The following is an 11781-nucleotide window of genomic DNA, read 5'->3' as shown; positions in this document are numbered from 1 at the left end:
TTTCAAAAAACTCAAGCTACTATAATGCATTTCTCAAACTATTTCTCTATTCCTCTTTTCTTAAAAAAAAAACTCAAACCACTATAATAACGCATTTTACGTTTAATAATTAAATAAAAAGAGAGAAAGAGAAAATAAATGTACATACACGTGGGTAGAGGATGGGGCAGGTGTTGCAGGTATGGAGAGCTCAAGACCCTGATCAAAGAGAGAAAATGAAAACACATGAGAACAAAATCCAAAAAACTAAAAAGAGATGACTGTTTATCTTCCCAAAAGAAAATGGAGAAAAAAAAGAAAAAAAATCTAGTCAATTTTAAAAAAATAAGTATAAAAAATCAGTGGGACCCATACCCCAAAATTAAGGAGGTTGGGCCACACCATCGTAAGGCCATGGGAATTAATAGTTTTTTATAGATTAAAGAGATGACAATCTATCTTCTCGATGGGGCCACATGCACAAATGTAAAGAGATGATTATCCATCTTCCCAAAAGAAAATGGAGAAAAAAAAATCTAGTCAAATTTTTTAAAAAATAATTATAAAAATCAGTGGGACCTACCTATCGAAATTAAGGGGGTTGGGCCACATCATTATCGGCCATGAGAATTAATAGTTTTTTTATAGATTAAAGAGATGACCGTCTATCTTCTCAATGGGGCCCACACGCCCAAATGTAAAGAGATAACGGTTCATTTTCCGAAAAAAAAAATGGAGAAAAAAAGAAAAACAAAAAATCTAGTCAATTTAAAAAAATAATTATAGAAATTAGTGGGACTCACACCATGAAATTAAGGGCGTTGTGCCACATTAGCATAAGGCCATGAGAATTAATAGTTTTTTTGTAGATGATACATGTTCTTTTCTTATACAATATCTCTTAACAATTATATTTAATAAGTTTGTATATTTTTTATATTTAATTTTTATTTTATATTTGATCTCTCTAAAAGATATGTTTAGATCCCTACTGTTGACGGTATGGTGAAGCTACAAGCAGCAGAGATTAAGGAGGTGGAAAACGCTGGGTAAAGTATGAACTAACAATTCTATGACCGGTCGCCAGTGGAAAAGCAAAGGAGGAAACCATGGGTTCAAGATCAAAGGAGGAAAAATAGAAAAGGGTAGAAGATAGAGAGGTGTAGCAAAAGAGAGAGACAAGGGCTTCTAGAATCCCATGCCATGCAATGCAAGATCCATAAAATTTGGAAGTGTCTAGAGCAAAAGCATTGTCACGCCCGGGTACCAGCGGAAGCATATCCGGCACGTGCACAGACCCGCCATACACCTGCAGTATATAAGGCGTCTACGAGAAGCAAGTCGATAGGAAGTAAAATAAGAGAGTCCTATCCTGATATCAGAGCAAAGTACAAGTCGATATACAACGAGTATCCAATCCGAGTNGAACCAGCGAGCGACGAGCGCGGCGCGAAATCGGCGCGAAACGGCGACTTTTATCTAGAGAGAGAAAAACCCTAGAGAGAGAAAGAGAGAATGGTGCAAAGTTGCTTCTCTGGTCTCCAGCAACCTCCACTGAGCCCCAGGAGTCGTGCTGGAATGAAATAGATAGGATCAAAGTGTGAAATTACCAAAATAGCCCTGCTGCCACGTTTTTTCATTGTGTACCGGTACACCATAATGGTTGTACCGGTACACCAAGCAGAAAAGGCTGATTTCGCCCAATCAATGCACTTTCCTGTTTTTAGCCATCCAATCACTTTCAAACATGTCCAAAAACTTGTCTAAGTCCTTTAGAACACGTAGGATAGTTCCACAACTCATTCCACACACTCGGACTCCGCAATTTGCTAGAGTCAGTGTATTACAAGCATCAAAGACAACACTATAGCACACGACAATTGGAAGCGTGGTGGTCAATCCGAAAGTTATTGTAGGAATGATTTTTGGTCGAGATGACGAAAGTGGGTGCACGACAAGTTGTCAAAGAGGGGTTAGGAGGTTGGGGTTCTCGTCAAGGACAGGAGCTCCGAGGAATTCCTCATCCCAAAACAAAAGATTTTCGAATTCGATGATGCCTTCTAAAGGAACGCTGTAGTTGCCAAAGAAAATGGTCTCCTCATCATCCTTCACCATCACAGCCCCTACAAAAATGGGTCAAGGAGGAAGTGTGGGGACCATAAGGCTAAGAAGAGGAGTCAGGCTTCTTCCTCTTATTTTTCTTCTTCAACTTCTAAAGTTCTTTCAAAATCGCCTCTACTTCCTTTCCTTGATTTCTCCTCCGGTTGTCATTAATTAGTAATGAAAACTAAATTTTCTTGAGCTAAAAGGCAATTGAAACCGTAAAATGTTAGGATTTGATTAGCATAAAGATTTAAATTTGTATTAGATAAATCAAGTCGGATTTTAATTGAAAATAGAGTACAAATCTAATCGTACTAGGATTGGGTATGTTTTGAGTGTGCATTATATAAGTGTTAGGATTTAGTTAGATTTGTAGTTGATTTTCTAGTTGGATAAGAATTAATATTTAAATCTATTAGAGATAAATTAAGATTTAAATATTAATTAGAGTATAAATCTAATTAGATTATGATAAATATTTAAATATATTGGAGATAAATAAAATATAGATTTAAATATTAATTGGAGTAGGAATTCTAATTATACTAGGATTTGGGTATATTNAGATAAATTAAGATTTAAATATTAATTAGAGTATAAATCTAATTAGATTATGATAAATATTTAAATATATTGGAGATAAATAAAATATAGATTTAAATATTAATTGGAGTAGGAATTCTAATTATACTAGGATTTGGGTATATTTTGGGTGGAGCCCGCTTTAAATATTGGGCCATAGTATGCAAATTGTAGTGAGTCTAGATGATGTTCGGATGAGAGAGAGCCTTTTTATGGTGGTGACCGTATAGTGGAGAAGCCTAGGCCCGGTTGCATGCTCCTAGTGCACGGGTGCATGTAAGAGAGAAAAAAAGAGAAGTCTTCTTTTGTGGGTTTATAGAAGACGAGAAAAAAAATAGGAGAGATTCAAAAAGAGGGCTCGGGTTGAAGCTACTCTATTATTGAAGAGGAGTCAGATGTAATATTCTCTTATTTAGTGAATCTTATTTTACCCGTATATTTTTCTGTTTGGTTTTTACTCACTTTTCTGATTGTATCAGCTTCTGCTGAGGAGACGGATTTATGGTAAAAATTCGATTCGATGCTTCCGTTGCAAAATCGCAACATCTGGTACCGAATCAACAACAGTCGGTATCGGAGCGTGCTGCAGATTCTCAAGATCCGGTACCAGGGTGAGTACTGGATTCCCATCAATAAGCACAATTACGGCCATGTTGTGGGTGCTCTTGATGAGCCGTACGTCTCAGTCGGAAGCCATGTCGTGTGTGGCCCAAAGTGTCCACGGTTTTAGGTGCATCATTGTATAGGTGTAAGAGGAGGTGTGCGGCTTCTGTGGATGTGGATGATCAATATATCTCGAGCATGGATTTAGAAAAAGAGAGAGTAGTCTTCTGAATTCATAGAATCAAGATAGAAGCGAGGGAGATTCAGAAAGAGGGCTCGGGTTGAAACTATTTTGGGTAAAAGAGGAGTCAGGTATAATTCTTTTCTTGGTTAGTGAAATTTATTTCATCTATGCTTTCTATTTGATTTTTTTCTTTTTTGTGTTTGTATCAATTTTTGCTGAGTAGATGAGTTTATGGTTAAAATTCGATTGGATGCTTTCTTTGCGTAATCCAAACAATCCATACCAGAACGAGTGTTAAATTTACAACAATCGGTATCAAAGTGGGTTGCGGATTCTCAATAACTAGTTTCAGAGCAAATACCAAAATACTCAATATAAAATTCAGTAGAATCAATAATTAATTTAATTAAGCCTTCAATTTAATTGATTGAAATAACTCAAGTACAGCCTATAAATATTACGAGGTGTCATATTGACACAGAAGGTTTAGAACCTCTTAATATACTTTTTCTCATCTATCATATTAATTTGAAGGAAAAAATACATGAGAAAAAGACAAAAAAGGAGAGAAATTGGAGGTAGCAAAAGGACAAGTTCGATATTAAAAATAAATTTCTAATGGAATCAATATGGTAACAACAGAGGTTAAATGTAAAGAGATTTTTTGAATAACGAATAAAGGAAACCGAATACGTACTTTTTTTAAGAAAAAATTAAAATAATTCTCGTTTTTTAGGGTTTATAATTCGCGAACCCGAAATTATCGAGGGTGTCCGTACCCTCCCTCCGCAAGCAGCACACGCGCTCAAAACGGGAAAAAAAAAAAAAAATATTCACTCGCCCGAAATTTGCTCGATGTTGTCTGAAGACTCAGAACCAATGGAGTGGGGTTAATTATTTAGAGTTAAGTTATGTTTGATGCATTATTGAGGGCTAATTCTAATGTTTTTTGGATGTGATTTTATTCTTTCGATCCATGATAGGCAGTCATGTGGTAGAACTTGAAATATTTGAGTCGTTAACTTTTTTTACTTAAATCTGCTTAATTCTGCAGCTCCTTATTTTTATATTCTTAAGAATTATGAGTATTTATGCTAATAGTATAAATCTAGAGAAAAAAAATTAATTTAATAGCCGAATTTTTTATCCCGAATTTTTAATTGATGAACATATAGTATCTGTATATAATTGGCGAATCCGTTTTTTAGCCGTATTATTCTACGGATTTAAAAATTAGGATACAAATTTTATTCGTATTATATTCATACCGAACTCTTGCCGAATCCGAATTAACTAACTATGGTCTCAAAATGCAAGCACTCCCAAAATCCGCGTAGAAAATTTCTAGGTCCAAAGTTAGCTTAGAAATTTTGTGTTCTACAAGTCAACTTCTAGATTCCATATTGAATGCCCAGCTTAATTGAAGGGCTGACATAAAAGAGTCTAAATCTGAAAGGTGATAATGTAATAAATTCGACATTAACCGACCGTGCCTAGCACGACAAAGGGTTTGGTGGTTGGTACCTGATGTCCCAAGTTCGAATCCTAATTGATTTACATTTCTAACTAAGTTTATTTCTAAATGAAATAAACGAAGCAGGTAGCATCCTACCTATCTCTCAAAAATAAATAAATAAATTCGACATTAGATATAATTATTATTTAGCCTCGAATTAAAAATTTATGTTTTAAATTTACTCTCCGAATCTAAACACCGGTCCTTGTCATACAAGTCAACTTCAAGAACAAGGTGTGTCTAATCCAGCTGTCAAATACTGCCAAGTACGGGTGTAAACGAGCCGAACACGTACGACTATATATGATCGCATATTGGATTTTTTTTATTTGTGATCGTATATGATACATTTTTATTATAATTTTAAATTTTAATTATTTGTTCAAAAACCGAACCGTCATCCCCACCGTTAGGTCGAGCGACAAACGCTCAGTCGAGCACAAGCCGAGCTTTACTCCAGCTCTAGCTGAGCGAACAAATCATTTGCTCGGCTTGTGCTCGACTTAAAAAATCGAGCAAATTATTTGCTCGACTTGTGCTCGACCCCAGTCGAGCAAGCACAAGCCGAGCTATTGTCGAGCTTATGTATATAAAATATAAATATATAAATTAGATTAGAAAAAATTAAATAACAAGCAACCGGTCGAATACCCGGTGGAGCTGTGCTCGACTTAAAAAGCCGAGCTATGAAATTGCTCGATCGAGCGCTTGTGTTCGGTTAGGGTCANTCGACCTCATTTCGAGCCGAACACGAGCTGACTCGCAAACAGCGAGCTGGATTGCCACCCCTACTGCCAAGCCAAAAACTTGTTTATTAATTTTAAATTTTAATATTATTTTTACATAGTATATGCTAGTGTTTATTTTTTTTAGGTTATACGCTAGTATATATCAGTAAATAAATTATATATATATATATATATATATATATATTTTGAGGTTGTATATATACATTGATTAAACATTTAAAATACGAGTAGAGAAGGGAACCGAAACTCTATATCCCTGTTTAATACAAGTTTTATATATTCTTTAAGAAAATTTACATAAAATTTATATTAATTGTAATTATTGGACCGCACCGTGCTGGACCGCGGACCGGTCCGCATCCAAATATGGCCCGCGTCCGTCACGGTCCAATCCAGCCCACAGGCTTCTTGCAAGCGTATGGGCCTTATTTTATTTGGTCATTATTATTATTATTTTTATTTATGAAGAAATCTTATCTCGTTGAAAATGTCTATATGTCTATAGTTGAGGGGTTTCCATGCAATTTTACCTTCGGGAGTGGCGACTGGCGAGGCAACACCGCGCTACGCCCCCCATTTCGATCGGGAATCGGAGCCTGATCTCGAGTTCCTCTTCGATCGTCGGTAAGGATTAGGGTTCTAGGGTTTACTATTTGCTCTCTCTCGTAGAACAATAGCTCGATTGATTTGAATATAGTAGGCGTGTACAATATGATTTGATCCGGAACCCCTCAAATGATTTGTTGTTCCCGTTGATATGGGTTTTATTATATTTTTATTAATTAGATGGAAACAATCAGAGGTGTATACCATACTTTGATGCCAAAAATCTTAAGAAATTTGCTAGATTGTAGTTTTATTTTAAAATTTGTTCCGAGTTTTAGTGAGTAAATCCAAGTTCCATGCTCTCTTTACAGTGTTTATGTAGATGAATCGAAACCTAATTAGTAGTTGATTGGAGATAGGCGACTGTAGAAGGTGATCGATTTCACTGCATTGGTAATTTGTGTAAATCCTGGTTGATTTTATGTAGAAGCACTGCAATGTATTCGTAGTGATCACTGAAACCGCTACTTGTTTTCGTAGTTCTAATTCTCTGCATTGTGGACAGCATACAAAATGGATGATTGTTAAATAGTAGTTGATGCCTCAAATTATTATTTTTTTTTTCTTTTTTTCATTCGGTGGAGTGTTCATTTGAATTTTAATTGGTGAGGAAGGTGGACATATTGCGGAGCATCGGTTTTTGGTACTCTGGCTCTGTTGATTCTGTCAAAATTTTTTTGCTTTTCGTTAATTTAATTTCTTTTGTAGGTTTAAACAGTAAATTCAAGTTATATGTTCCTTTTAGAGTAGTCATTTATATATAGATTCAATAAAATTTTGCACTGTTCAGATCCATACTATATAAGTTGATCAGTTTCACCACATTATTCATCTCTGTAAACCCTGCTTGATTTAGTTTAGAAACTCTCAATGTTTTGAGTGATTGAAGTTCAATTTCTACATACTGCAAACCGACCTACGCAAAGAATTATTATATTATGTCGTTGATGATTTTAAAATAGTAAAATCTTTTTTTTTTCACTGGACAGAATATATAACTTTAATTGGTGAGGAAGAAAGGCGCACAGAATGGGGAGCACGAAGGAGGAGAAATTTAGATTCTGCATCGACAGGGGCGGCACATTCACAGACATATATGCAGAGATACCCGGTCAGTTGGATGGCTATGTAATGAAGCTCTTATCTGTGGACCCATCAAACTACGATGATGCTCCGATCGAAGGGATCAGAAGGATTCTCGAAGAGTTCACCAGAGAGAAAGTGCCCCGATCTTCGAAGATCCCAACTGATAAGATCGAGTGGATTCGAATGGGCACCACAGTGGCAACCAATGCTCTTTTAGAGAGGAAAGGCGAAAGGATCGCCCTTTGCGTAACTGAAGGCTTTAGAGATTTGCTTCAGATTGGAAACCAGGCCCGGCCAAACATCTTCGATCTAACAGTCACAAAGCCCTCAAATCTATACGAGGAGGTCATAGAGGTTGATGAGAGGATTGAGCTTGTTCTTGATAAAGAAAAGGATCCTTCTTCGTCAATCGAAGGGATATCAGGGGAGTTAATTAAAGTTGCAAAGCCTCTAAATGAAGAAACACTAAAGCCATTGTTAAAAGGTCTGCTCGTTAAAGGAATTAACTGTTTGGCAGTTGTTTTGATGCATTCTTACACCTACCCACATCACGAACTCTTGGTCGAGAAGTTGGCTTTGAGCATGGGCTTCAGGCACGTCTCTTTGTCTTCATCTTTGACTCCAATGGTTCGCGCTGTGCCCCGTGGACTAACGGCAAGTGTCGACGCTTACCTTACTCCAGTAATTAAGGAATACTTATCAGGATTCTTGTCTAGGTTTGAGGGGGGTTCAGAAAAGGTAAATGTATTGTTTATGCAATCAGATGGAGGTCTCGCACCAGAACAAAGATTTTCCGGGCATAAAGCTGTATTGTCAGGTCCCGCCGGAGGGGTTGTTGGTTACTCGCAAACCCTATTTGGGCTCGAGACATCAAAACCACTAATTGGTTTTGATATGGGTGGTACTTCTACTGATGTGAGCCGTTACAGTGGAAGCTACGAGCAGGTTCTTGAGACTCAGATTGCTGGGGTAATGATTCAAGCACCTCAGTTGGACATCAACACAGTGGCTGCTGGTGGTGGATCCAAGCTTAAGTTTCAATTTGGGTCCTTCAGGGTGGGACCTGATTCAGTTGGGGCGCATCCTGGCCCTGTGTGTTACAGGAAAGGTGGGGAATTAGCAGTCACCGATGCTAATTTGATCTTAGGAACAGTTATTCCTGACTATTTCCCATCAATATTTGGTCCCAATGAAGATCAACCTTTGGATATTGAAGCTACAAGAAAAGCATTCGAGAAGCTAGCGAGTGAAATAAACTCTTACAGGAAGAGTCAGGACCCATCGGTGAAGGATATGATCGTTGAGGAGATTGCCCTAGGGTTTATAAATGTGGCAAATGAAACTATGTGTCGGCCTATTCGCCAATTGACGGAAATGAAAGGTCATGAAACACGAACCCATGCACTTGGGTGCTTTGGTGGCGCGGGCCCACAGCATGCATGTGCTATAGCAAGGTCCTTAGGCATGTCCGAGGTCCTAATTCATCGATATTGTGGGATATTGAGTGCTTATGGAATGGGTCTAGCTGATGTTGTTGAAGAGGTTCAGGAGCCATATTCCTCCGTTTACGATGCTGATTCTGTTGCTGAGGCCTCTCGAAGGGAGGGTCTTTTAATAGAACAGGTAAAACAAAAGCTTGGAGAACAGGGATTTAGTGATGAAAGCATTCGTACTGAATCTTATTTGAACTTGAGGTACGAGGGCACTGATACAGCCATTATGGTTAAAAGACCCGGAGGAGAAAATGTTGATGATTATGCTGCGGAGTTTCTTAGGATATTCCAACAAGAGTATGGCTTTAAACTGCAAAACAGAAAGATACTCATATGTGATGTTAGGGTTCGTGGTATTGGCACCACAAGCATCTTGAAACCACGGGAGCTTGAGCCAGTGTTGACAAGTCCTGTACCAGAAGGCTCTTACAAGATTTATTTTGATAAAGAGTGGTACGAGACTCCGCTATTCAAGCTTGAAAATTTGGGTTGTGGCCATGTTCTACAAGGACCTGCAATTATAATGAATGGAAACAGTACAGTGATCGTAGAACCAAAATGTAAAGCCGTTATCTCTAAGTATGGTAACATAAAAATTGAGATTAATTCACCCACAAGCGATGCAAAGATTGATGGAAAGGTTGCAGATGTAGTACAACTTTCCATCTTCAACAACCGCTTTATGGGCATTGCCGAGCAAATGGGCCGGACCCTTCAAAGAACCTCAATATCCACAAACATCAAAGAACGGCTTGATTTCTCTTGTGCTCTCTTTGGGCCGGATGGAGGGCTTGTGGCAAATGCCCCACATGTACCTGTGCATTTGGGGGCTATGTCTAGTACCGTTTGTTGGCAACTTAATTACTGGGCCGATAATCTAAACGAAGGCGATGTTCTTGTTACCAATCATCCTTCTGCAGGAGGAAACCATCTTCCAGATATAACAGTTATCACACCAGTTTTTGATAATAACAAAATAGTATTTTTTGTGGCTAGTAGAGGACATCATGCAGAGATTGGTGGAATTACTCCGGGAAGCATGCCGCCTTTCTCGAAGTCCATTTGGGAAGAAGGCGCGGCGATTAAAGCATTCAAACTTGTAGAGAAAGGTGTTTTTCAAGAAGAAGGTATAGTTCGCTTACTTCAGTCGCCGTGTTTGGATGAAAATTCAGCTAAAAGAGTCCCTGGGACCCGCAGGATACAAGATAACTTATCGGATCTCCGGGCCCAGGTGGCTGCAAACCAGAGAGGGATAACACTCATCAAAGAGCTCATCAATCAGTACAGTTTAGCTACCGTTCAATCTTATATGACACACGTTCAAAACAATGCTGAAGAAGCCGTGAGGCAAATGTTAAAACAAGTTGCTTCTAGAGTTGAAAAAGAGAAAGGAACTTATATTATTGAAGAAGAAGACTATATGGATGATGGTTCCGTAATCCATTTGAAGCTCAGTATCGAGTCTACCAAAGGTGAAGCTATTTTTGATTTTGAAGGTACAAGTTCGGAGGTTTACGGGAATTGGAATGCGCCTGAGGCGGTAACAGCAGCGGCTGTTATATACTGCTTGCGATGTTTGGTTAATGTTGATATCCCATTGAATCAAGGGTGCTTAGCCCCTGTGAAAATCTTCATTCCGGAAGGTTCTTTCCTTTCTCCCAGCGATAAAGCTGCTGTTGTGGGTGGCAACGTGCTGACTTCTCAAAGGGTAACAGACGTAATTTTGACTGCATTTCAGGCGTGTGCGTGCTCTCAAGGTTGCATGAATAATTTAACATTTGGGGACGACACTTTCGGCTACTACGAAACAATTGGAGGTGGGTGTGGAGCGGGGCCCACTTGGGATGGGACCAGTGGGGTTCAATGCCACATGACTAATACCAGGATGACCGATCCAGAAATATTCGAGCAGCGGTATCCTGTTATTCTGCATGGGTTTGGAATTCGAGGGAATAGCGGTGGGGCTGGATTCCATAGAGGGGGTGACGGGATCGTTAGGGAAATAGAGTTTCGGCGCCCTGTGGTGGTGAGCATACTTTCTGAGAGGCGAGTTCACGCGCCGAGAGGATTGAAGGGAGGAAAAGATGGGGCCCGAGGTGCAAATTTTCTGATTAGGAAGGATAAGCGGAGGGTTTATCTCGGCGGGAAAAACACTGTCGTGGTTGATGCAGGCGAGATTCTTCAGATTTTTACTCCTGGGGGTGGTGGCTTCGGCTCCCCTTTTTGATTCTTCTTACTCTGTCTTGTGAGATTCTTATTTCTACTTCGAGTTTTCTCTGGAATAAAGGTAATTCTCTTGTATCGAGCACAAAGTGCAAACTATGAATCTGGGCTTTAAAAGGGTATACTGTATTCAGAGGTTTGTCCCTCTATATCACAGCAATGGTTGCAATAGCAGTCACGTAATTGAATCAGAATTACCAATAAACATGTGGCATTAAGATGGAACCTATTTAGTTTAGTTTGTGTTATCTGTTGATTTTATGATTAAGCTGGTTGATCTTGGTAGTTGTATTTGATCTGTTTCCTTACACAGTTTGTAACCTACTGTATCAAGCATAGATGTTTAAAATACTTCACTAGTTGCGTTTGTAGTGACGTATTTGAATGTTTTTATGGTATGGAAGTAACAGATAGGTTGTTTGTTGGGTATTTTCAATTTCCTGCGTTTGCTATCAGGTGGATTTCGTAGGTTCGTAATGTTTCTCTGTTGGAACCAAAACTGGCTTGTGAGATTATATTTTACTTTATTTTGTTTGTATTTGATTATAATGTGGTACTAATTCATATCTAGAATAAGGTGTTGTTAGTAGTACAAACACTTCATCTTTTTGCAAGGAGTTGGAGATGAACAGGGACCCTCGCCATGTTGGAATAGGA

At 38.5% G+C, this 11781-nt stretch overlaps 1 protein-coding gene across 1 annotated transcript; it reads left to right on the top strand.

The window, feature by feature from the left end:
* LOC109708497 (5-oxoprolinase-like) lies at positions 6208-11509 on the top strand. The gene is made up of 2 exons (XM_020230269.1): positions 6208-6340; positions 7312-11509. Exon 2 carries the CDS (start codon positions 7352-7354, stop codon positions 11126-11128), a length of 3777 nt encoding a protein of 1258 aa, XP_020085858.1. The 5' UTR covers positions 6208-6340; positions 7312-7351; the 3' UTR covers positions 11129-11509.

The sequence above is a fragment of the Ananas comosus genome, linkage group 4 (genome assembly GCF_001540865.1).
Source record: "Ananas comosus cultivar F153 linkage group 4, ASM154086v1, whole genome shotgun sequence".
Taxonomy (NCBI): Eukaryota; Viridiplantae; Streptophyta; class Magnoliopsida; order Poales; family Bromeliaceae; genus Ananas; species Ananas comosus.
The sequence above is the reverse complement of the archived record's forward strand: the minus strand, read 5'-3'. Positions and strand labels throughout refer to the sequence as shown.